The following is a 27,543-nucleotide window of genomic DNA, read 5'->3' as shown; positions in this document are numbered from 1 at the left end:
GCTGGCCGCGTCATTATTTATCCACTAATTGGTGTCGCGGTGTATTGAACCCCAACTCTCCGTCTCTGTCTCTGTTAGGAAAAGCAGCTGATTTTTTCTTTTTTTTTTTTAGAAAACCAAACAAGTTTGAAGGCTAGGACTTATTTTAACTGCCTCCTTTTTTGTGTGTGCACAGGCAGAAATACTTCATTGTTAGTGTTTTTTTACGAAGGTGTGGCAGGATAACATTCAAGCTAATATTGGATTGTACTCAGAGACAAATGAAACATTCATCCTTTGAGCAAATCTAACAGATAGCGGTAACTAATAGAAAATGATCCTTTTTTTTTTAATAGGCTCTGACCACCCCTCTGGATCAAAAATACAACCCAGCACACACGTGCCTATTTATTTCCAACCAGTTAATGACCGACGCCAAACAACTATAAATCTAATTTCTGCGGCTATTAATGAGCAAGGGAAGAAAACATTTCTCTCCATCTCTACTCTTACTCTCCTACACGCTATTAAATTGACAGATCGTTATGTGGGTTGTGCTCCCACAGAATCCCCTCAAGGCTTGTGTCTATTTACATTTTCAACCCTTCGCCTTTCCGCTCAAGCTTTGAAAAGGAGCTTAATATCACTGGACAGGCTGCTGAGGTAGACAGAACCATTGATAAGGGCAGCAGCCTTTCTCATAAACAGATTGTCCATGCTGGGAATTTATTTACAGTCGCGTCGAGCTGTTGCGCTGCATAACATGCAGTAATTGCCTCTGATTGGCAACGTTCAGCCACTGAGGCGTATCCGCGTAGAGGTGTCTTTGGCTGGTGTCTTCTCTTTGGTTTCCTGCTAGGACAAATCGGTTTTCTGCGCATCTTGAGAGGCAATTGTTATTTCTGTGTGAAAAGAGTTTGTCTGCTGGCTGTGCAACAATCCACATGTAGTTTTTTTGGGAAAGAAATAATTTCTTTTTAAGGTTTGGCAGGTTATGAGACAGTGGGAAAACCATCTACAGCTTTAAGGACGAAGAGCCGCCCAGCTGTCGTACTGGAGACTTTTGGAAAAAATGCCTGTCGTTAAACCGTTAAAATATGTTTTCTATTTTACAGTTTTCTTCAATTTTTTTGTAACATTAAGTATTAATATTTCAGATTATGAAATATAATAAGATAATTAAGAAAAAAAAATCTGAGCTAACACGATTCTTCCTATGTGAAGAAGAACCCGCCACCTGCTACAAAATAGTGTTTTTTAAATTCCAGTGGAGGAATATTTGCACAATTTTCTTTGCATTCTAGATAACTAGTCTTAATTCACCAATATTAGAGAGTTACTTGTGTGACATTGAATCACATCGTCTCATTCAGATTTAAATCCAGACTTTAACTTGGCCACCCCAAAACCTCCGTATTTATGGAGGTGAAGACAGAGAGCTCATTGCCGGTCTCTCTCCTTCAGGATTCGCTGGTAGCTGACCAGAACTCACTGCTTGATCATTTACAGCAAGCTGTACAAGTCCTCAAGCAGTAAACCTGCACCAGATCATCACTCTCCTACTACCAGAGTTGACTCGGTACAATGCTCTCTGCTTGTGCAACTGCGACTGCTGACTTTCTGCTATCAGCTATTAAAAACATGAGATTTAATATGTTATAAGATTAAAATATTTAAAAGCAAAAAATACACAAATGTGAGCTAAAGGTATGTCTCATCCCTCCTAAAAGGTTTAAGCCTACTTAGAACATATATCCCAATTTATTCAACATTCTGTTTTGTTTAGATTTTACGCTTATGATGTACAGTTTTTTCTTTTAAACCACTTAAGTTTGTTAGCATATCAACTTTGATAAGTCTGGCTCACATTTATCTCCTAGTAAAACAGAAAAAGTGATACTATCCTCATCTGACGAATGTTCTTACATTAGCCACACATGCGTTATTCTGTACATCCACTAAGTCCAGTGTTTTGATTCCAACCTAATACTGGATTCTTAACTCCATCTCACCATCTTGTCCTGAAACTCAAACATTTTGCTCCATCCGGTGAAGTAGAAACAATTTCTTTATGGATTTGTTGAATGTCATTACAAAAGGCACAACTAAGGTATGTGCAAGTCATCGAAAATGCCGCAAAATTAAGGTTATTAAAATATTCTCATGTAGCTGTTTTATATGCATTAGCCTGGCTTCCTGTGATGTTCAGCGTTCATTTTAAAATAGTAGTGCTTGGATTTAAAGCGGTGAATGGCTTGGCACAAGAATTTCTGCCTCATCCTCTGACTAAACACTCAGTTTTCTCTCTTTTCATTTTCTACATATTAGTCATTCCCCATACAAAGCTGAAAATTAAAGGATATCAAGTTTTTCAGGTTGTGACCTTAGGGGGTGGAACAACATGTCTCTGCAGATGCATTTGGTTGAATCACTAGTTTCTTTTAAATATCACTTGTATTTGTCCAGGCATTTGGCAAGCATTATACTAGCATGAACACTTATCTGCTTTGATTTCATGTTCTTAATATTAATCTTTAGCTTTATTAGCTTGTCTCCTCCTGTCTTCATGCTCTTTTGGACTGTGGTTTAGAGTTTTTATGTTCTTTATAACTCGTACAGCACTTTGTGGATGTGTCTGTGAAAAGTGCTTTATAAATGAATTATTCATTGATTCATTGCTGGAACAAAACAATATGTAAAGGGGAAGAAATCAGATTTTAGAGTTGCATAAACTTATTTAAGTGACTGCTAATGGTGGTAAAAATGATCTGGCAAATCATCGGGCAGCCATTTCGATTCAGGTGTTTACAGCTACTCTATCTTGAGCTGCGGTTGCCACTAAATAAATCTTGTGTTAATTAGTACAATGTGCTTTTCAGTGCTTTGTGGATAATGGCTCTCACTGTATTTTCTCAGACAAGAAAACTCTATGAAATGGCTCCAACTTTTTTCTTACTAATATGTCTCAATTATTATTTTTTCATCTTATTTTTCATTAGTCATTTATAGATCACAGAAAAATGTGTCGCATTCTCAGATCTTTTAGCCTACTTTGTAGTGTGTGACAAGTTCTGTTTAGGTAATTTCTTGATTCTACAGTAATACGGCCTTGATGTGCATAACGGAAAAAAAAAAAAGTCAAATTCATGCAGTTAATCACAGTTAATTCTAATTTAACCATCGATAACATTGACAACTTTGTTCCATGATTAATTAAACCATAATTTGGAATGTGCTTTTTGTATTTACTCAGGTTATCTTTATCTGATATTTGACTTAGTTTGTTTATCAAAAACATTTAAGTTTGACAAAAAAAATAGAGGAAATCGGTATGGAATACTTTTTTATAGCAGTGTATTTTTTATTCTATCGTAAAATGTTACTTTCCGTACTTTCGGACCATTACTTTAGCCATCACTCACAGCACTCCTGGTACAGTGCCTTGTGAAAGTATTTGGCCCCGTTGAACTTTTCAACCTTTTGCCTCTTTTCAGGCTTCAAACATAAAGAGCTAATTTTTTAAAATTATTTTGTAAAGAATCAATTGTGGGACACAATCATGAGGTGGAACAAAATTTATTGGCTATTTTAGTTTTTTAACAAATAAAAAACTGCAAAGTGGGTTGTGTAATATTACCCGGCCCCCTTGCTTTAATACTTTGTAGTGCCACTTTTTGCTGCAATTACAGCTGCTAGTCGCATAGGGTATATCTCTATCAGTTTTCCACATCAAGAGACTTAAATTCTTGCCCATTCTTCCTTGCAAACCAGCTCGAGCTCAGTGAGGTTGGATGGAGAGTGCTTGTGTTTTCAGCTCTTTCCACAGATTCATTGTCTCCCACCCAGTCTCGGGTCTTTTGCAGACTCCAACAAGTGTTCTTCCAGAATGGTCCTGTATTAACATTCCAAAGTGGCAAAAGGTTGAAAAGTTCAAGGGGGCCGAATACTTTCGCAAGGCACTGTAGGTGTTCCCTAGTACCAGGTTGTGGCGTTAAATTTAGAAACAAAGCTCCGGTGTCTGTTTAAAAAATGTAGCCGTTTCATACGCAGGCCTCTCTTGCAAGACGTTGAGTCATGAGGAGAATGGCAATTTACGAGTAAAGCAGTGGCAGCAGACGAAGACAGTAAGTACACTTTTGGTTCCCATTCTGGATTTATTGGAATTGATGTCAAGAATGAAGTGGCCTTGAAAAGATTCGTCATTTACGCCGACACTCGTGGCACACTCAGGAGTCCGGAGTGGAGGGCGGCCGGGGGGGTAACGGCTGTTTACAGAGGGACAAAGACACCTGTCACTTCCGCTCAGGAATCTGCTCCTCATCTTCTTTTCCGAGCGGCGCAGGTAATTAGCCTGCAACAGAGCGTGGCAAGACGGCGCCTCAAGAGTGAATAACCGGAGGAGGGAAATGAAAAAGAGCAGGGAGACAGCTGCTGCACAGCTACGTGGATTTCTATGGGGGAAACCGGAGAAGTGTTGTAAGCACACATATTCACGCAATAGTGCTGTCATCCATAAATAATCTGAAGAAAAAAACATTTCCATTCTTTTCCACACACACTCGCTGTCCTCCACTGCAGCGAAAGTTGCTGCCACTTCTCTCGCAGTATGACTCCACACTCCACTCAGATTCCCCTTTTTTTTCTTTTTTTTTTTTCCTGAGCCTGAAATTTATTTTGACATGTTGTTGTTGCTTCGCATCACCCTCCTCTCATGTGCTCTGGGTTTTGCATGCAGAGTGGGAATCTGACTTACGTGAGCCGTTTGCAGACTTCTGTCAGATTTGCGTCTCGTGGGGGTCTCCACGGTGCGCCGCAACTCAACCGGCAGGTAAGATGGGCCTCAATCTTGCCATTGCAGTCCAGAGGAAATTATTTGAAACTAGTCAGATTGAGGATCGAGTGTAGCTGAAATTTTCTGTCGCCTCGCCTTGAACACTGAAGGCAATGGCAGGCATGCAAAGCCATTGTGATTTGTACAACCGTTTTTCCCTTTGGGCCCTTTCAACGATCCCTTTTACACTTCTAGTCTCAGGTTGTGCTTCCCTATAAGAGCTGATGCACTTGTAACCCGCAGCCTTTTGATTGATGTTTCTATTGTTCGAGATGAAAAGTAGAACGGCGGCCTTGTTAAAAATATTTGGTTCGATTGTCACAGTGAGCAGCGAAGAGAATTTTGGATTCATTTTTGAATTTATGATGTTTCTTAGTTACATTTGGTTACTGTGGAATTCTTCTATTCTGAAATATAACTACACTATTTATATCTTTGTTGTATTTTTAAAATACACACCTTCCCTGACTGATATTAGGCATTGCACATCCAATATTGTTCTGATGTTACAATACCTCACAAAGGTATTCATATCCTTTGAACGTTTTCAGATTTTGCCGCTATACATCCACAAATGTATGAATAGTGGGACATTGGTATTGAGCCCCCTCTTATTTAATACCATAATAATAATAAAAATGCAGCTAGCCCCTTCAAAAGTCACCTAAATAATAAATAATCCACTTGTGTTTGATGTATAAAACCAGCTGTTTTGGTGAAAACCATCAGGAAGGACTAAAACAACTAGGGAAATAACAAGATAAAATTAAAGCAGTGTTAAGTTGTGACATATTATCCCTGGCTTTTAAAATTTAATGGAACACTGTTTAATCTGCCACCTGAAAATGGAAAATGCATGATAAAACTGCAGACCTGTGTAGGGAAGCTGGTCTGAGTTGGTAAGATGAACGAAGCAAAAACACAGGAAGAAAGCCTTTTTAGAAGTTGTGAGATACTTTAAGGTTTGTGGCAGAGGTTCAACTTCCAGCAGGAAAAGTTGCTAAAATGGAATGCTTTAGATTGAAAACAAAATATGTATTTATATTTTAGAATGGCCTAGGTGAAGTACAAATCGGAGTCTAAAGGTGGAGACCAAAATTACGTATTTTCCAGGATTATCTGCCTGGAAAATGGTGGCAAAATGTTAAAACCTTTTACTGGGCATGAGAGCTGTTTTATTATGCGGGAACAACTGAATTGTCGAGCAACAGCAGCACTCCAAATTGCATGTCATCTGTTTGTGAAAACAAAAAAAATGTTATTGGCTGCAAAAGGAATGGATGCCAAAATCCCCATTAAGGCAAAAACGCAAAAACACAATTTTCATACAATAGCTTCAGCAAGAAGAAGCTTTTTCTAAACAAAAAACTCATCTAAACTATATAACAAGAGGAGAAGACGAGCATTTTATTTCTAATGAGTTTTAAAAACCACTATATGTTGCTTTTAAAGATGTAATTGCACACACCGCTTTTTCACGTCTTAATATAATTTTCAAGAAAAAAAGTGCATATGTGCGATAACAGTAGCAAGAACATCTGAGTTTTTCCCTCCGCCTGTAATCTTCCTGATTCCAGCTCTCTCTTTTGCGTGCCAGGCCCCTCTCGCACTCCCTGACAGCCCTCCTTGTGGCCTGTGTCATCCCTCTCACAGTGAGGGCCCTCCTTCCAGCTGCCCCACAACCCTCTCTATGCTCCTGTCCCACTGATGTGCCAGTCAATTCCCTTCCCTGTTGGACGTGCGTGCCCCTCCATTAAGAAGTCATCACGTGCCACCGTGCAGCGTATTTCCTCGTTTGTTTCCGCAGCTCTCTCTCTCTCCGTCTCTTTCATCACACCGAGTCTCTGTAGTTGGGTAGGGTTAGGCCAGCTGTGAAATTGTGCCCAGCGGTGGTTGACGAGTGAGCTAAAGCTACGCGCGCCGTCACTTCTGCTTTCAGAGATCATTTCCCTCTCTCTTACTTAAGCAGCCTGGTAAAAACTTGATAAGTTCTATGTAGACCTGAAGTTTTACATGTGCCAAATATGCAGATACTGAAATTTTGTAAAACACCTTATACTGTTTTTTTTTCTTATTTTCACTATTAAGAACAGAAATAGAAGCCACAGAAGAAACTAGTCAATTTGATTAACTTAAGTCTGCACAAACTTTGCTAACAAGCCACTTATGTATTATAATCTAGTTTTATTTTTCAAACAGCTGCCTTTTGTTTTAATTACATTTCTATTTGGGATTTAGCAGCTTACGCTAGAGAAATGAGCTGAATTTGGCAAAATGACTATTTTTTTCTAGAAATTCTTTTCTTTTTCTGCCTGAAAACTCATCTCCAGTTTCACACTAAGAAGTAAACAGAAACAGATAATTCATTGTACTAGTTAATGCTTCTTGATTTTATTCACGTAAGTTTTACATATGTAAAGTTGATATAGCTGTAGATATATGCAATATTTCTAAATACTTTTATTGACATATTGATGATTAAATCTGTTTCATGATTACTGGTGCTTTTGTTGGTAGAATAAAGCCGCATGGAAAGCTACCTCCATCAAACTTTACATTTCAGTACTTGGTGATAAATCCATTAGCAATTTTGGTCTTTTTACAGGATTTGTTGGCAATGATAAAAAGATAAAAAATAAGTCCATTCTTATCCTTTAATCTGATGCGTTTTGCCCGGTGAATATTTCAGAGGGATAAAGAGATTTTGTTGTTGTTGCCTTTTGGTGCATCTGTACTGTACGTGTGCATGAGCAGACTCCTGTATCCTTAATTCGTTTTAATCCCACCGCTCTCTTCTCTCAAAGTTTCTCCAAATTTGCATATATCCAATTAACCCCAGAACGGCAGCGGCTTTAGTGGATCTGTGAAGTGCAGGGGCAAGTTCTTCTCTGAGTCACTGTAATACATGTGCTCACGCACACATTCACGTCAGCGTGAAACTATTAAAGCAGGCACACGGCTTGATTCAAAACTCCAGCAACTCTGGTGTGTAGCGCATGATTATTGCCCACTAAGCGACAGGAAGTGAATTATACAGGAGTGTCTTGAATTCGTACCTACAGTTGTGTGAACTAAATCCTTAATTAAGGAGCTTTAAAGATACTGTTTGTTTTCATAACCAACATCAGTTTTCAAAGAGTTTTTAATGACGGCATTCAAAATTGCACTATCACTGTCAGCCCAACACACCTTCATAACATAATGTCTCCCAAACATTTTATTCATGCAACCTAAAACTATCACACAATTATCGCACTTTTGTGCATCGGTCTCGTATTCTTCACTTTTGGACACAATCTGATCATGAGCTAAGCGCGACTGCCTCCATTTTCTATTATTCCTTTAGCAAAACCGATTGAGCTTCAATTACCAGGTGGTGACTATTCACAACGCCACACTCCAAAAAAACTAAGCATTTCCATCTTTCAACCAAATGCCATACACTAAATGTGTTTAACTTTTGTGCAAAGCGTAGAAGTTTATGTCCTTGTGAACTTCTTTAGTTTAAAGGCTTATTGAGTCACAGATTCTGTCAAAAAAGGGCAAACACACAACTCGGTCTAAAAGTTTTTCTGTTTGTGTAAGCACTGATTTACCTCGGGTGCATATCCTCCAACAGTTAAGCTGTGGTTGGCTTATGATTTGCTCATTATCCCACCTACTGTAAGAGAACTGACTGATGTGTCAGTTTCCAGAAGGCCACAGTGCTGACTAGATGTGTTTACCGTCCAAGGACGGATCAATAGCCTCTTGGTTTGCAGGTGTTTATATCAGTGTATTGGATTGTTTTTGAGCCAGATTTCTGAAGAGTAAAAGGTCATAAATCTGTCTCAGAACTACAAAAATGCAAACAAAGGGAGTTGGACAAAAACTTTCTAAACATCGAATCAATGTGCAGAATAGGTCTTCTACAGTATTGATGGACTACTTCACTTCCCCATCGCTTTCATCTGGATACTTTCAATGTTTTCTTTAACTTTTTTGTGAGTTTAATTATGAAAGTAACATTTTTGGATGCAAAAGAAATGATTGGGTTGATTAATCCCAAATTAATCTGTTAGATCATAACATACTGATGTTTTATATATCAGAAAGTAACACTCATTTTCAAAGTTAAACTTAGGCCATTTTTAAAAACAAGAAAAATGACACCATGTTTAATTTCTTGGGTTACATTGTGTGATTATTAAAATATTTACATACAGTCGAATGTTTATGTACAGTGAATAAAAAGACAAACACACTTTTATTTCTCACTTTTTGAAGTTAAATCAAACTAAATTATCTAGTTTTGAAGATTTTAAAGGCATTAATAAATAACAAAGACATACTTAAACTTTTATTTCACCTATAATCTGTTCCAGTTACAAAGAACCATAATCATTAACAGAAAAAAATCCACAGATTTTATATCAGAATAAATAAAGCTATAAAAATTAGATGGAATTTACATTAACTTAAGCAGAAAACGCATTTCATTGCACTGTTGTGACTTTTGCTTTATATATATATATATATATATATATATATATATATATATATATATATATATATATATATATATATATATATATATATACAAATTCCCTTCTCACCCACCGTGGGTGGTTCTTATCCTCTGAGCTCGGGTCCTCTACCAGAGGCCTGGGAGCTTGAGGGTTCTGCGCAGTATCTTGGCTGTGCCAAGGACTGCACATTTCTGGACTGAGATGTCTGATGTTGTTCCTGGGATCTGTTGTAGCCATTGGTCCAGTTTGGGGGTGACTGCCCCGAGGGCCCCGATGACCACAGGCACCACTGTGGTCTTCACCTTCCAGGCCCTCTCCAGTTCCTCCCTGAGGCCCTGGTATTTCTCTAGTTTCTCGTGCTCCTTTTTCCTGATGTTGCAGTCGCTTGGTATTGCTACATATATAGCATATATATGTTCTATATATTCTTTGGTATGGTTGAGTGCCTTTAGTTAATTTTAGTTGTATATATTGTTATTATTATTGTGTGTTTGTTTATTTTATTTATTGTATATATTTGACTTTTTGCACGGGAGTTGCAATAGAAATTTTGTTGAATCCTGTTCAATGACAATAAATGCTATCTATATATATATATATATATATATATATATATATATATATATATATATATATATATATATATATATATATGCCTTCTGGTAGAGCGGAGGCTTTCTCCTTGCAGTTTTGATCTCTGCAACATTGATGTTCAGTGTCATGAATATTTATTAGACTATACAGAGAGGCCATTAGGTGCTTAAGATGTATTCTGGGTTTCTTTTACACTTACTGATTATTGCACATCATGCACTCTTTGGTCTGACTGTGGTTTATTTAGAGGTTTTCAACCTTATTATTCCTGACTGGTATCAACTAAAGCTTTTTCTTTGCTTGAAAATCTGTTTTTTTGAAGGTGCTCTTAAATTTGTTTCACTGTGAACGGTGACAATCTATCTCCCATTTTAGGTTTTATGATGGACTTAAGTCACAGTAGTTTCTGGATTGTTTATTATAACCACTTTTCTTTCATTTGGGTGAGATGACTGAAACCCAAACCCATGTGGATGTTCCAAAGAAAGAAATGATTCTAAACACACAGAGAAACTGCTCTTGCACTTCGCAGAAGGAGGATAACTTTAAGTTACTCAACAACATCAACCCTAATGGAAATTTTTGGAAGTCCTTGAAAGTTGTCTCTGTTCCAGTAGACATTCTTAAAATTACCCCAACAAATCCAGAAACAAAAAAATCCACAACAAATTTAAACGTATGCCCTCAATTCAGTTCTTTATTTATTTTTTTAGAATCCTAGGAGAGGTGTGTTGTCTTGGCAAAAGAACAGTTTAAATAAATAAAACCCCCAAATGGACGACATTCATGCTGATGATGAGTGCATGTAGCCTTCTGACTAGCACCGAGTGTCCTATTTAAAGACTCCCTCACTGTGTTTCTGTTACAAACAGCCGGCCTGGCCATGCATGCATGTTGGTGTACAGTGTTCCCTCCCCTCATCCTCCTCTGTGTTCGCCACTGACAGATCTGCAAAATCAATTTGTTGAGTTTTACATTCAGTTCGATACATGATATTGAACTGAATAACGACGGGAAGTCTAGCAGTCTGTGCGTTGTTGGACTGCAATGCTTGGAGCTCTGAGGAACAGTCATTATGCAAATCAGATGGCACTTGATAGGGAGAGGATATGCTGTCAGTATCGGTTATTAAATTTCTGAAAAACTGTGATGGCACACATTAATGCGTTTTAGGGTCTTCTCTTGTCTCCCTGTGGAGTTTTTCCATTTTTAAGTCCTTCAAAGCCTTGCCAATATGCACAGAAGTATTTCTAATAGAAATGCATGTTTCACCTGCATCGCTGCCTTATAATTTGATAGAAACAGATTTAGATCACTAATAATTTGGAAAACCATTTTGTTCCCAGGGGGGAAAAAAACCATGTAAATCATATGAAGACATTTTAGGTTTGGGTCACTCTTTAAAGCATTTTTGGTAAATTTTGACATGTCGTTTGCCAACACATTCATATTAAATGTGTTGTAAAACACATTCATTAATATTTTTTTTTTCACAGTAAAGCAGACGGAACAGTTTTTAATTATTTTTTTTTATAAAACATGTCTGTCTGAACTGGTACTCCAGGTTTTCTTATCAGAACTGTGCAGCTCAGACACTCGGATTCATTCCCATCTGTTGCTTAACAAACATAATCTCAAAAGGTAAACAATTGTGTTATGCCTCCTTCAACCAAATGAAGATAAGACTGATATAATTTGATTTTGGAAGACAGAGTAGGGGTTTGTGTTCAGTTTTTTATCATCGGCATAAAGCAGTGAAACCAAACATCCACATTCTGAATGAGGATCAGGACCCACACGGAGCTGTGACAAGATAACAGATCTTATGTCTTGAATTCATTCATATAAATAAATATATGTATATATTTTTTCTTTGGAACGTTGTAAAATTCCCATAGTGCTTTTGTTTGCTGTAATGAAGCAGTTTTCTGAGAACTAGACCCTTCTGGGAAAATTACAACTCGAAGCAAATCATTTGTCAGTATCTCAATAGATGGCGTACAAAGCACAAGTTACCCGTCATGTAAATGGGAAAGCTATGAAGCTGTGCATAACTATTTTGCTAATATATATATATATATTTTATAGTACAGTGTTAATTTCTGCTGATGACTTCTATTTATTTTAACTCAGCATTTTTATGAATTAAGGCTTAATGCATTGTTTAGTGTGGGTTTATATTCTTTTTCTTGGACTTGATGCTGTCTTTTCTACTTTGTTACTGAATCAAAATGTTTGAAGCTATATTTGTAGTTGAAATGTGTCCAATCAAACAACCATCCAGTCAGCAAGCCAGAAATAAAAACTGTTTTATCTGTAGTGAAATGATAACAAATACACCAAGTTTTTAAAAAAAAAAATCTAATTAAATTTAAAACAATACAAACATTTCCATTTGATTTTACATTGACTGATATCAGAGAGTAGAGGATACAAATCAACTCTTAATGAAGTAAATTCAAATAAAATGAGCATGACTAACTATCAGACTGTATGGTGTCCTAACTTTTCTAAAAAATATTAGTCTTGTTCATTGTTCTCCTTTTGTTTCCTGAATGATCAAGACGAGATTAATTATTGCTTAGCTACAATCAATTAGCTTTCTCTTCTAGAGAAATAACTGAATATTTTATGAGGTGTCCTTTTGACTGCATGTTCTTATCAGTCTTACCTCTGGTTTTCTGCTCTCCCAAATACTCTCTGTTGCAGTGCAAGCAAATTTCTTTTCACTGGTGTTGCTGTTTAAAAGAAAGAAAAATCAAATCCTTTTGTTGGACTGTTTGAGGTTTCTTTTAGAAAACAGGAACAGAATGTGCTAAGCAGTGTGATATAGCAGACTTATGCAAATATGTACATACATTTGCATATAAAGACTAATTAGCATAGACCAGAAGAAGAGCAATCTTGCCACATCTAAAGCCAGCATTTAGCAGATTCTGCAAAAACTATTCTGGAAAACTGTTTTTCCTTTGATTGTGCAAACTTAACTCAGAAAACATGAGCACGAGGTTTACTTAATCCATGCATTTTGTGTACAAATGTGAAACGTTGCATAAAAAACCAGGAGACCCCTCTTTGAAAGAAATTGTTCCCCAGTATTTTGAATCGTTTGACGGGCTCTGCTTAGTTTGATTTCATCCATCGTGGGTATTTCTGTCCGCCTATTAGATACTCTGCTAATCCCTCATTACTGCCTGATAGTTCCATAGCTTTACCATTTGAAGCTTGGAATAGATTATTTTAATAAGCATATTTTTCAACACTTTCTTTTTGCTGAAGATACAAGCTAAAAAGCATTTTCGGTAGATTGAAGATCGGGGCGTAAAAAGCAGATATTCTCCATAAGGCCATTCACTGTTTAACTTCGTGACACTTACACCACATCTGACCTCTGTACAGGTTTCTGGGGGTCCCACCTGGAAGAGGAAGCTGCCCCCTCACGGGACCTTTACCCTTTGACCTCATCTACACAGACTACCACGGACTGCAGCAGATGAAGCAGCACATGGGTCTTTCTCTCAGGAAGCACAAGTCAGTCCACTTTTTTTCCCTCTGCTTTTCTGCTCGCTCTTTAAAGAAACTGTCTCACTTGTTCTCCAATTGCTTGAGTGATGTATTTTTAGGTAAAAGTATCAAAACTAAGGAAACATCTATATTCAGGGGACTGTTAAAACCAGACAACGTGCTAATATTTGGATCAATGAGGGAACACAATGACCCAAGCTGTAACTGCGTTGGAGAATGTGGTACAGAGAAATTATACCTATTTTATTTACCACAACACATACGCTATATGCAGTAAGTTAATCACATTTATCGATGTCTACTATTTGTATGCCAAAGTAGCAGTCAGATTCATTACTTATTAGAATACTCTTAAGCATAACTCACTGCAAAAATGAAGGAAAAACAGATGGACGCTCGTTTGCTTATTTATCCAGTAATAAAATAATTTAGCTCAAGAGAGTATCAGCACAACACCAATCTGTTACATTGCAGTTACATTTGTGCTGACCTGAGAAAGCTTTGTAACACCATTCAGACCACAGAAACACTAAACCATAACTGAGGGAATTGTTCTGCCGGGTCATGTTTAACAAGAACTTGTAACTACAGTTTAACCAGGTTAAAATCAATGTATCTTCATAGCTAACTACCTAAATATATTGAAATAAGTTTACTAGTTCTCCTTAAGTTGCCTGAAGTGCTTTATTGTAAAAACAGTTCTTTGTGATATTGAATCTCGTACATAGTATTCCTCCTCATTGTGCCACATTTGTAAGGAAAATGCATTTGTGGATCAAAAAACTTACCGAATGCTCTCAACCAATGCCGAGCAGCTTTTCTCGCAGTACTACGCAGCACCTTCTTTTCCTGAAAAGAAAAATGGCTTGTTGTTGTTGGAAACATGAAGAGGTTCTGCAACCTGTAGAAACCCCCCTACAGTCACTCTCAGGGAGCAAGCTCTATCCTTAGAGATGCCAATTTCAAGTTATTCATAGACACAATCCAGAAACTTTTCTTGCAAATGTAATGCCCATTTTAAGAGCGGGGGAAATAAAAATACTTTCAAAAGGTTTAAGACTTACTGTCAAGCAGCAGAGAAATAATGGGCCACACAAACATTTCCCTACTTCTTGTGCTAAATTGAAGCCGTTCAGCAAATACATCATTGTCTTGGATTTGTAACCCAGCCTTTTTTCTCCTTCCTTTTTACATCTGTTGTATTCCCTCTTGTTGCATTTGTGCACAAGCTATTTATTCCACAGATTATTTGCACTGTATCTCCTGCAAGCAATAAATTAGGTCTGCAAAAAATGTTTGTGTAATCTATTAGTTTTTATGGTTACAAAGATGAACTGCTAATTCCAATCCAACATGCTGAAAATATAGATTTTTGGTTCAGATTTGGTGGAAGGATGGCTTCCATCCGAAATAAATGCTTAAATTAACTTAGTTATATGTTGTCCTCTGCAAAGTTACATGTGTGTCTTTCACTCATATTATTCTGCTGTGAATACTCTACATACATAATGCATGAACTTGAATATAAACCATATTAGAGTTTCTTAAAGTGGCTTACGCTATATAGAAATACAGTAGAGGAGCTAAATCTGGTTCCAGAACCGTAGCGTGCAGAACCTTGATTTAGGTTGGTTGCTTATGCCACATTTTAAAAAGATTACGTTCACACGGTCAGGCTTTGAGCATCAAACCTCTAAAAGCTGTTCAGTAGAACAGAGGCTGCGGATCCACACATGTAAACGTTAGCCAATTCTTCTCGTCAAAGATATTTGTTTTCCTTCATTTTCAAGGAGAAACAACATCTCAATCACTGAAATGTTGTTTCAAGAATAACATTTGCAACAGTTTTTTATTCTTTTGAAATGTTGAAACGACATGCAAGTGTTTTACTTCTACTATGGACTTCAATTTTTGCTTGTGAAGCTATTTCTGAAAAGAAAAATAAGATAAAATACACAAAAATGGTCAAATAATTTCAGGAACAATAATAGAGAAAATTGAGTGTGTGAAAAAGTGTGTCCTCCATTCCCCACTGCCTGCATAAAATGATGCTGCTGCCATTAAAGTAACAGCAAGTACTTAAATTTTACATTAACTACAGCTACAAAATTCTCCACTGCTTGTAGTAAACTCCAACCTGAGGTTAGGTGGTAAACCAGCCTAGCCTAGCTGTCCATGAACGGAGCTGTGATAAATCTTCACAGATTAGGTCACCTGTTGATTTAAACCTTCTTCATCAAATGATTTCCACGGATAGAGAGTTAACAGGTCTACAGAAACCTAATGGATTATCCAAAGTTCTGTCTTTTGAAAAATAACCACATTTTGTGCTGCTGTGTTGAAAGGAACAATCCTTCCTTTGGCCTTATACTACACACAGATTTCTAATGAATTTGACTTCTTCTGAGGAAACGTGGATCATTATTGTATTTGGAAAAAAAATGCCTTCAAAAAATTACCTTTTAGTGGCTCATTTGTGGAACCAATTTCAGTAAACGACAGAACTTTCTTTCTTTCTTAAATCTCAGATGCCACATCCGAGTGATTGACACCTTCGGCACAGAGCCTGCTTACAACCATGAGGAGTATGCCACTCTTCACGGCTACAGGACCAACTGGGGCTACTGGAACCTCCACGGGCAGCAGTACATGACCATGTTCCGTATGTTCAAGCTAATTTCATCTCTCGCGGCCCCTGCAGAAACTCTCATATAGGTTGTCAGTAAATATCTGCTTTAACTTTTTTTTACTGAAGATCATAAATCAAAAGAAAGTTGTTCAGATGAGTAGAAGTGAACAGATGTTTGTGTTGCTGTGTGTAGAGCAGATTGTGTGAGTGTAAACCGCCTCAGGCCGTCACAGTTCAAGCTTTGGACCACCAGGCAGAGAGTTCAGTCAGAACAGCTGGGCCTGCACAGATGCCTAGCATACTTCTTCTGGCCGCAATCACACAGGAACAACACCAAACACACGCGCACCCCTGATAGATCCAGTGAAACTTCTGGGATATAAAACTTCAGGTGGTCTCCAATTAATCCAGGGACCACAAGTTGCAACCCCCTTTTCCAAATTATAGTTATCAGCGAGATTGTCTGAGAAATTTCATTTTGACTTCTTTGCCGTTTGCTATAATTTAGGGTTGTTTACTTGTCTGAAGCCTACAATCTGTGACAGATTGGAGCCTCGATCTGCTGAATTTCAGAACATGGAGACATAAGACGGCTCCTGGAAGCCTGCAAGTAAACAACCGTTGTGCTCCTCCGCTTTCGTATTATTCAATAAAACTAATCAAAAGACATAATGACCTTCTGCTCTATGAAACCTTGGTGCTGTGTCTTTTATTTCATGCTAAATCATGAGAACATCTGTATTTACTTGAACATAAAATGTGTTTGGAGCCATGTATTAGCAATTACTGTGTTTGTCCTTGGCAGCCCACACGCCAGACAACTCTTTTATGGGGTTTGTGGCAGAAGAGCTGAATGAGACCGAGAGGATGCTTATTCAGAGGAACAAAGTCAACAACATGGCCGTTGTGTACGGCAAAGATGCTAGCATGTGGAAGGTAAGCATGACGGCAACTTTTGGAAACGTTAGCAATTTTTATGAATTTTAACACGCAGTACTTACAGTGAGACAAAAGGTCAACAAGTTTGACCTTGTTGACCTTTTGTCAGGTTAAAACCGCACTTTTGTTGCTCCACTTTTAGCAACAAAAAGTTGTGCACAATTATGAAGTGGAATGAAAGTAATACAAGGTTCTCAGATTGGCTTAGTAGTGAAAATCTGAAAAGTGTGGTGTGCATTTGTATTCAGACCTCTTAAATCTGAATACCCAAAATAAACTCCTATGCAACTGTTTCCAGGGGAAACTCACAGACTGGGAAGCATTTATCAGACACAGCAAACCCCTGGGAGAAGGTGCTCTGGTCAGATGAGACCTAAATGAATATTTAGCATCTATAAAAAAATAAATAAAAAAATTAGAGTGATGGAAAACGGAATGGTGGAAGCATATTGTGGATGTGATTTTTTTTTAGCGGCAAGGGTGGAGTTGATGGGAGAAAGGAAAGTGCTACCTACACTGCAATTTTGGAAGAAAACCTGCTAAATGCTTCAATTGAGACTGAAATAAAAGTTCAGGAAGCGTTTAGATCAAAGTACACTTATGTGCTGAAATTGCCCAGGCAAAGCCCAGATCTAAAGACATTTGAAAATATATAGCAAGACTTGAAAATGTATGTTTTCATATGTAGTCTGACTGAGCTTGAGCTGTTATGCAAAGAAAATGGGAACAGGGATATGCAAAGCTAGAGGTAAAACCAAACGACCTGCTGCTATAATCGTAGTAAAAGTATTGACTTATAGGGTGTTAAATACAAATGCACAGAGTTTTAAAAATATTTACAACTACGTATTATTTTCCTTGCTTCACAGTCATGTTCTACTTTGTGTTGGTCCATTAGATAAAAGGTTAATGGTTGTAAAATGTGATTATATGAAAAAGGAAACAAATTTTGCAAGAGACTGTGCGTTTCCCATGGTGAAGTCATTGTAGCACAGTTCTAATAGGTGTGTTGTTTGTGATAAACAGTGTTTGCAGGATTTGATTCATGTACCTGTGAAACACCCACAAGACTTTGCCTTCCCTGCATCCCCTGCAAGCATGTTCCTCCTCCAAGGATCATCTGAAGTGTGATGCTAGCAGAACACTTGCACTTGTTTAGAGTAAACCCTCGCTCCAAACTTAGGGTTTCTCACTCTTGCTGTAACTTCGAAGTGCTCTGCTGCCTCCCTCAGGGTTTGTTTTTTTTCTTTTTCTTTTTTTTTTTTTGCTTGAAACCAGCTGCAGCTTTGTTCCTACACTGCCAAAGACTTCCTTCTACCTCAGAGCAGTTTGAGCAGCAGTGTAATATTGGTGAATATGAGGGTGTGCAGTGTTAAACACTTCTCTCTGAGATTACCTTGCTCCACCTCAGTTTTTAGGGCCACGTTAGATATCTAAGGTTTGTTGATGACTACACAGGGATGAGTGCTGAATATTTCATTTTTTTCTCCTAATTTCTCTTTTTTTTTGTTCACTTCTCTTTTTTTCCTGTTTTCAATTTGTACTTCTCTTCCTGTGCCACGCTGGATGCATCATTGATGGACCTGCGTAGCTTCAAGTAAGTACTGCAGCTTGGTTATTGATCCTCCAAATGCTGAAAGTCAAACCCAGAGTGTAACTTACAGATACGACAGGAAAAAACTTAAATGGGCAAAACCATGAATGTAAGTCAAAGTTTGTAAACAAGATTTTAGTTCTAGTTATTTATTGATGGTGAGAATAAATGTCATATTCATTTTAGGCTTTTAACTATGTACTTGTTCTTCTTTATGATGATATAACCATATATTCAGTTACTGCAAAAAAGCAAGAATTTGGCATATTTCATTGAGCATATGTTATGATTTTTTAAAATATCAATATTATTATTATTATTATTATTATTATTATTATTATTATTATTATTATTATTATTACACAATGGGGGAAAAAATCACTCAATGATTATGTATCCATACAAATACATGTATTTAGATAAATGTCCCACCTCATGAAGCGGAGAGTTCTCAGATTTTGAGGAAATGGTTAAGAGTTTCGTATAATCAGGGCTTTTTTTATCCACTTCTTCTTTCCAAGAACATTAAATCTCTTTAATCAGGTTGCCATGGACCCTGCCTCTGAGCTTAATTCACTTATTTTTAATAGGGTATGTTGTGGCCGTTCCAAAAACTCGATGTTAAACTGCTTAGTCCATTCCAGAACCAGTTGTGATGTGTGTTTGGGATCATTATCACATTGAAACACTCAATTGTGTCTCAATTGTCTGTTGACTTGAGATTAAATGGGAGGCTTTAAAGCAGAGCGGCTGAATTCTTCTTCTTATTGAACATCTATCACAAATTCAGACTTGTGTAGCCAATTATTGTTTTTTGAATAATTGCAGTTGTTAGCTGGATGATTATCACTCACTGGGAAAAGAACAATTCAAATGCATCAATAAAACTCCATAATTAATGTGACATCCGTGCCCATGGTGACTGCCTGCATGCTTCTTAGGACGAGGAAATAGAGCAAGAAAATAAACTGTATTTTTGTTTTTATGCTCTTCTTATGCATAAAAATGTGGAAATACTTCAGTGGCCTGCATAAATGATTCAAGCCTCTGAGACAAAGCTTATTAAATAATTTGCAGCCTTTCAACAAAAACATTTTTTTTTCCAGTAAAATGGTTCAACTAAGCTCACCCACATAATAATACAATGCGTAAATATTGCTAAAGAATCTTTTTGACAAACTCCACAAACACTGAGTTAGTCACCAACACCACAGTGTTTGAACAGATGATTAGATCTGCTTCTGGTCCTCATTTAGTTCATCAACACCTTCAGGGATTTTCTCCATTGCCCTTTTCAAGTGACTGCTTGTGGTTCTAGTATTCATCCAGCTCATTCATAGTCACAGTGCAGACATTGCTGCAAAAGAACTAATTTACTGTTCATAAGTCGCCATAGCAAAAGGCACATTCTTAAATCTGCTTTAAAAAAGACTTGAGCTAGAGCAACCAGCTCAAAGAAACACAATATCCTGGCTGACGTTGTACCTATGTCTTCATTGAAGTCTTATGTTAATTAAACATTTGGTTTATTAAAGGCTTTATGGATTTCAGATAAGTTCAATGTCTTTGACGGGAACCTTAAATAAAACACTGCTGCAAATGAAATAATTTACCCACTACTAAATACTGTACAAAGGAATTCATATTTGCAGTTTCTGTTTTTTTGTTGTTTTTTTTACAGAAAAGGAAACTTCAAACATCCATTATTGTTTTGACATTTTTTTTACTGCCAAGTGGGACCAACATAAAGCTATGTAATGTAAAGTTTGGGATTAGATGCATTGCGTTGCAACAAGGTTCCCTACAAATTCAAAGTTTCACCAGAGTCGGCAAAATTTTGTGGGAAAGAAAAAAAAAATCTCTTCCTAAATTAAGACAGATCTGTCTATAACCTGTCTTTAAAGCTAAAGCAATACTGAGAATGTAGCTAATTATGCTAAAATAAGACTTCCAAATTCACTCAAGCGTCCTAGCAGTAACTGACAGAGTCGATCTCTTTATTCTCTACCTTTGAGGGTAAGGAAAATTTCCTGACAATCCTGCATCGCTACATGGAGATCCATGGCACAGTGTACTATGAGACGCAGCGTCCCCCAGAGGTTCCTGCCTTTGTCAAGAATCATGGCCTGCTGCCTCAGCAGGAGCTACAGCAGCTCCTTAGAAAAGCAAAGGTGAGGGTGAACTACTAATAGTTGTATCAGCTCAGTTTATTCCTTAAAATGGCTTGCCTTGCTTGTAGTTGTGAATGTGTGGACTTGCCTTATCAAATTGCCTGGATGTGAGCAGCCTGATGTATTCACAGGAAATCTTTTGTTTGTCGCTTTCCTTGGAAGCTATTCATCGGGTTCGGCTTCCCATATGAAGGGCCCGCTCCTTTGGAAGCCATAGCCAATGGCTGCATTTTTCTGCAACCTAAGTTTAATCCACCTCACAGCTCTCTCAATCACGAGTTCTTCAGAGGCAAGCCTACCTCCAGAAAGGTAGGTGCATGTTGTATAGTCTGTCTACTGCAGCAATAAAAAGTAAATTCGGTCTCTTTCAATTCCAGAGTTTTACACAGCAAAACATAATTTAAAAAACAACTATTTCCTGGTTTTGATGTTAGCTTTATTCATACTTCTCATTTCAGTTAGTAAGTTTCACAAAAAAATGAACAATACCCTGAGTAACAGAAAAAAAGCAAGGTGACAGAAAGTTAAATTTCTTCATTTCATGTTCAAAGGTTGGAGCCACATCTCTGTCCATTTTATGTTGGCAGCAGTAACTAAAATATTGAATCTGTTTTGTAAATGTCAGGGACACATTCCGCCCCTCTGCATGACCTGCTCTAAGCAAGGGAGATCAGAGTTTGGTCTTTATTTGATCTGTGTTTAAACCCATTTTTCAGTGGGGGAAAAAAATTTAAAAATCCATGAGGAGATGATCACAGGAAGCTAAAGAAAGTCTGTGGGGACATGCAAAAAGAAACAAGAGGAGCAGAACCTTATCACAGATGTGTGCTCAAGGAGGAAGAAAAGGAGGATTTGATCAGTGGAAGCCGGGACTAAACTGAATATATTTTTTCTATTGGGTTCAGTTCAGGAAAAAGTTCTTCTCATGCACCTCGCCTAGCCCCTCACCATCCCTTGAGCCACAACTGTCACACCTCAATTATTTTATCCTCAATCTCAGTCGTGTATTTTTGTACCACTCGATGTTGTCTTCAGTCATGAAATGCCTGTGCCTGTTGCCTACCTCTCTCATCTGTCTCCAGCAGTCAATTGAATGCACTTCAGCTCCAGTGGAAGTAAACACTTTACAGATTATGTAGAATCCTACAGCAGATCTCCAACTAGAAAAAAATGTACCGGTGCTTTTGAAGACCTCCTGCCTTGTTAAAGCACCTTAAGGAGCCCATTCATTCATCTGTCATTAGCTGCTGTGGTAATGTGTGCTAAAGCTGGAGTTGAGGATACTGTTATACACCCCCTCTCTCAAATCCATCATCTGGAAATATCAGGAAACACTTTTTGAGAATCATGTTCTATAATTTCTCAGTTAAACAGTGAAATCTCTTCTGCTGTAAGAAGGTCTCAGTGTCAGAGCCAGTTATATTCTGGGTTTGGCTTCGGAGTCTCTGGAGCTGATTGTGATTAGAAAGAAGCCTAATAAATTAAAATCCATGATGGAAACTGCTCATTCTTTTACAGCACAATAATCTAACAATCAAATATCTACAAGCTGATGTTTAATCAGTTACTGCAAAACAGCCCACTATAGGAGAACCTTCTTTAATAACACATAGCATATACCTGTATATAATAACTCTTTAGACACATACTGTAAGTTACTATAGCATCTATTTTTCTTAGGGGCTAACAAGGCTTTACTGACTTGAACTAAACTTTAATAAACAAACCCAAATCATTGATTCTCCACCACCATATGTGACGGATTGCATGAGCCGATGGGATGTTTTTGATTTTCAGCAAAATCGGGTTGTGCATAAAAACACACACATCTGCATTTTGGTGTCATCTGTCCAAAGGAAATCACTCTACAAAATTGTATTGGTGGTTCATTAAGATCTCACTTTGCAAACTTAAGACATGTTGCCACATTCTTTTATAGGGAGAAGAAACTCATCTCTCCTGACAGCCCTCCGAAGCAAGCCATACTTGTTCAGTCTCTTTTTTTCCCCCTAATTAAACTGTCATGAACTTTAACATTTATCATGCTAACTGGGGCCTGTAGACTCCGAGATGTCACTCTAGGGTGGGAGCATTGCTAGAAATAGAGCCCTTCTGGGGCACAAGCCCCCCCATCACTTAAATCACATCGTTTTTCATCATAAAGACACAGCCTGCTGCAAGAATTGTGCGATATAAAATGTCACATTGACCTTCTTTGCTAACTCATCTTCGCCTTAACAATGGCTTACTATTCAATGTAAAGTAAATAAGAAGAAACGCCTCTGTGGGTTATAATCTTTTATCAGAAATATATATCTGCAGTTTGCACTTTAGCTAATAACTTTTTTTATGTTTAAAAAGCAATTCTCTTCCAGCACAAAGCCTAAGTGCAAAGTGATGCGTGCAACTGTGGGCCACTTTATTCACATGTCAGGGATATCATTTCTTCTTTCTCCTCTTGCGTTTCCTTGACAGTTCTTCCAGCTCCTCCTGTCTCCCCATCCTCCAACTATCTACGCCTCTTCTTCAGCTGCACCAAAAGACAACCTTATGAACTGCAGCCTTTGTAGCCTGTACAATCTGCATCACAATTTGTATGCAGCTAGGTCACATAGTCCTCTTGGAATGCACTGTGCTGAATTTGGATGATAGAAATTTTCTCCATACCGTTGTAAATACAGTACATATCCCCACATTCTTCTTTCATTTATTACTATTCATCTTTTAAATGTGATGTCCCTTCTACAGAAAACAACTTTTTTTTTAAAATATACTTTTATATCAGAAAATTAGCATATTTTGCGAGGGAAGGTATCCATAATTTAAACTCTTCCACATTTAGACTCACTTATTCTCTATGAGCTTTATTTCCTGTAAACTGGTGAGCTTGTTCACATATTCTAACTTATCATTAAATGACAGATGAATTTCAGTATCAAACTCCATGTACAATAATTGTGTGTAGAGCAATGAATGCATATACACTATCCTACAACAATATGTGCATCTACCATGTACAATTTAGGTCTTGCTGCTGCTTATGTTTATATCGCTAGCCGTTGTTTGAATTTGTAAATAAAAACAGGGGGAAAAAAGTGCAATACATTCAAAAGGCCGAGTTAAATGGTAATCCCCTGTCAGATTTTACAGGGGCACATTTGATCGAAACTCCCACACGTATCTCTGTTAGAAAAAAATAAAATAAAAATCCAGGTCTCACCCACGGACATTAGTCTTTTGCAATTTTGTTCAGCTTCACACAGTCTGACCTTGGAGGGAAACTTGGTGGGATATTCAGTGTGAGGACCTTTTGCAGCTGACTTGAGTGTTTTTTTCCACTCACTGAACTCCAGATTAATTTTAAAAAAAGTCTTACAAATCACTTTTCCAGGCTAATGGGCAGCAGGAGTTTTTTTCTTTTTCTACAATAATTACTGTTTATTTTCCTTGGCATCGTGTTAAGTCCCACAGTCGTGCTCCATAGTAGCAAACTGCCAAAAGGGAAATCCTGATACATGAGATGCATGAGAAGCATGATAACAGAAAAATGGTGCACTTACTTACCATACCTGTTTATTTACATATGCAAAAATATTCATACCTCTTGGTCTACTTCACATTTCATGAGGTTACAACATCATAACTCAATCTACTCAGCTGGGGATTTATGTGAAAGTAGAAGGCAATTGGAAAGGGAAAGAACAGGTCTGAACATTTTTCTGTATACCATTCTGAGAGATTTGTTTTTGTATTTCATCTCCTTTAGACAGTTTCTAATTGCTTGAAAACTCACCTAATTAATAACATAGACAGTACAACTATTAATCATGCATTTCCACAAATCTGTCTTTCATACAAAAGTGGCAAGAAAACAAAATATTGTTGAATTTTGTTTTGTCAGAAGTCCTTTTTGCCATATGGGGTACACAAAGAACACATATGTGTGACAGAAAACTAACTGAACATCATCGCCAGGACACAATTCCCCTAAAATATGGTGGTGACTATCATACTGTGGAGAGACTGCAGAGGCAGGAGTACTGTTCAGAGTTGATGGGAAGATATATGAAGCTAAATGCATTGCAATCCTGGAAAGAAACCTGTTAGATGACGTACAACTTGTAAAAACAGGACAATAAAAGGTACATACAGTAGACAAAGACTTTAAAGAATACTTATGTGTTAGATTTGACAAGTCAAAGTCCAGTCTCATACTGGAAAATCTTTAGCAAGACTTTGAAATTGAGGTTTATAAACGCCAGCTCAGTAAAGCTCAGTAAAGCTCAACTGAAAATAAGCTATTTTGCAAAAAGTAAACAGAAAAAAAAATCTGTCCTCTAGATGTGAAAAAGTGGCATAAACATACCCTTAAAACATGTCTGCTGTAATTGTAGGATTGAACAAATTGACACATGGGAAAGGAATACAAAATGATAATTTATTTGCTATATATATTATCATGTATACTTTTTCTTGCACTTTGTTGTTTTGGGATATCACACAAAATCCCAATAAAGCACACTGAAATCTGGGGATCTATTAAGACAAAATGTAAATATAAAAATCCACTGGGAACGTTTTGTTTTAGCTTTAATTAAACTGCAGTTGTGACTTAAAACAAAATAAAAATCCCCATTTATTTCTCTCCTAGGTGTCCTCGCAGCATCCCTACGCAGAGGAGTATATCGGCAGGCCACATGTCATCACCATCGACTTCAACAACTCTGAAGTGTTTGACGCCACAATCCGTGAGATCATGAAGATCAATGTATGTTAATTGCTTCTGTTTTCTACCCAAACCTTGACTTATCCATCAAAATAAAGCTTTTTGTACTATCACCGTTAAGCAAAGGTGCACACGGCTGCATATTACACATAGGTGAGGTTATAATGAGCTCCTTCAGCTTGCGTTGACCCACTTTTTAAACCCTGCAGCCGTTAATAAAGCTCTTAATCTTGGCATCTGACATTACAGCAGAATTGCTTAGCTGGCTTCCTCTCAGCTCACTTTGCCTCTAATTGCCTGAGATATTGAGTGGCTCTGCTGGTAAACTGTGCCCACACCTGGTTTTACACAGCAGCATTCTGGAGGCCAGCCCCACAGGCAGCAAGCGTTGTTTGCATTGCATCGAATGAATCAATCACGCTGTTCTCAATCTGTCACCAGAACAACCCAGAGTCACTGCCAAACCTCTCGTGGTGCAGAGATGCATCTGCACTTCTACCAACCAGGTGTTTCCTGCTGATAGAGGCAAAACAAAGTACAAGTCGTTGCCCTGTTAGATACTTGAAGTGCTGATCCAAGGGGAAGAAAATGCGACGTTCAACATGCAAGATGACTAATGGCAGAGCAGAAATGGATCGAGCTTGGAGTGATGGAGTGATTAATTCATACAAAATCAAAGAAAAATCTGATTTTTTTTTTTATTTGCTCAGTATGAATGTTTGCAAGCAGCTGGTCAGTTTCATCTTAAATCAACAATCCAAGAAAAACTTTTCCTGGCTCAACCACAAAATCTGACTTTTAAAGCTGGCTCATCAACACATCACATCTTGTTATCTGTCCAACAAAAGCCAAACTTTCATATTTCTCTAGGGGCCTTGTGTTGGACTGTTTATTGACTAGCCGCAACGGGAGAAGTTCCCACAGCCTCTGTTGCCAAGCAACTGGTCTACTTGGTGACATTTTTCATTTGTGCGGACGTGGTAATTGATGTGATGACGGGTGGTTTGTGTTACCTGCTTGCAGGATGCAAGGCTAGGTTTACTTTGCAAATGTAATTTAACATCCAAACATTAAATAAAAACATTTAATTCAATATTAAACTGTATTTTCAGTGTTGAACATCTAACCGTTCACGCTCACTTGCTAGACTCAAAAATTTGGTATCAACGCCACAATAAAAGCGAAGGACACGGTTCAAGCTGCAAAGAAAGTTTTGTCTACAAAGGAACAATTCTTGCACTAGCATGTACTGAAAGGCCACTCGGAGTTGTTGAAGATGTTACTCCATAACTGACATAAAAACAACACACTGTAACAGCAAGTGCATGCAAATAGAAAGCTGTAACTTTTTGAGACCTGTCCTTTGGTCTGAAGGAACTGAAATTCAGGTGTTTGGTTATAATGATCAGCAATAAAATTGGAGAAAAAACAGCAAACATGCAATTAAAGCACCATCTTTTCTGTGAGGTCTGACGGTTGTGTTGGTATTTTCCTCCACATCTTGTAGTAGATCAACACACTGTCACTGAAAATGGCCTTTTTTGGGGGGAAAAGCATTTTTTTTCTAGATTTATGAATTTTCTATTTCTCTTCATAAAAAATAAACTGCTACAAAAGTTGCACACAGAGTAAACCTGCCACATCAAAAGTAGGTCAGATTAACATTTCCTCTACTGTACATGTCTCTGTGCGTTCTCGCCGCAGAAATTCAAATCACCCTGCATGATTTGTTTTTCTCTCATTCCATTATAACAAGATGCCCAAAAGGCAAATTGCATTGCACAACAGCTGATGAAGTGCTTGCTCCATTTCATTTAACTCGGATAAAATAATGTAATAAGACGTGGCTAAGAGCAACAGAGTACTAGAATGAACCAATTTAAATGGAGAAATACATTGGTGGTCTGATGGTAAACAGTGAGTACGACATCAAAGAGAGGAACCACCACAAGAGCTCCTTCCAAAATAGAGTTTATCAGCTACAAAAGGTGGTAACTCAAGTGCGTCTTTTCTTCCTGTGGTCTCCATTTGCATCAAATACTAGAAA

At 37.6% G+C, this 27,543-nt stretch overlaps 1 protein-coding gene across 2 annotated transcripts in view; it reads left to right on the top strand.

The window, feature by feature from the left end:
* Positions 1 to 27,543, top strand: part of mgat5b (alpha-1,6-mannosylglycoprotein 6-beta-N-acetylglucosaminyltransferase B) — a 71,832-nt gene that overhangs the window by 36,518 nt on the left and 7,771 nt on the right. For both annotated transcript variants that reach the window (XM_032587595.1, XM_032587594.1), the window contains 7 exons: positions 13,312 to 13,443; positions 15,966 to 16,099; positions 16,872 to 17,002; positions 18,597 to 18,602; positions 20,615 to 20,770; positions 20,933 to 21,079; positions 25,422 to 25,538. In XM_032587595.1, the coding sequence (XP_032443486.1) occupies positions 13,312 to 13,443; positions 15,966 to 16,099; positions 16,872 to 17,002; positions 18,597 to 18,602; positions 20,615 to 20,770; positions 20,933 to 21,079; positions 25,422 to 25,538 (823 nt within the window). The remainder of the gene's footprint in view (positions 1 to 13,311; positions 13,444 to 15,965; positions 16,100 to 16,871; positions 17,003 to 18,596; positions 18,603 to 20,614; positions 20,771 to 20,932; positions 21,080 to 25,421; positions 25,539 to 27,543) is intronic.

Source organism: Xiphophorus hellerii, chromosome 16 (genome assembly GCF_003331165.1).
Source record: "Xiphophorus hellerii strain 12219 chromosome 16, Xiphophorus_hellerii-4.1, whole genome shotgun sequence".
Taxonomy (NCBI): Eukaryota; Metazoa; Chordata; class Actinopteri; order Cyprinodontiformes; family Poeciliidae; genus Xiphophorus; species Xiphophorus hellerii.
Note: the sequence above shows the minus strand (reverse complement) of the source record. Positions and strands in the feature narration are given on the sequence as shown.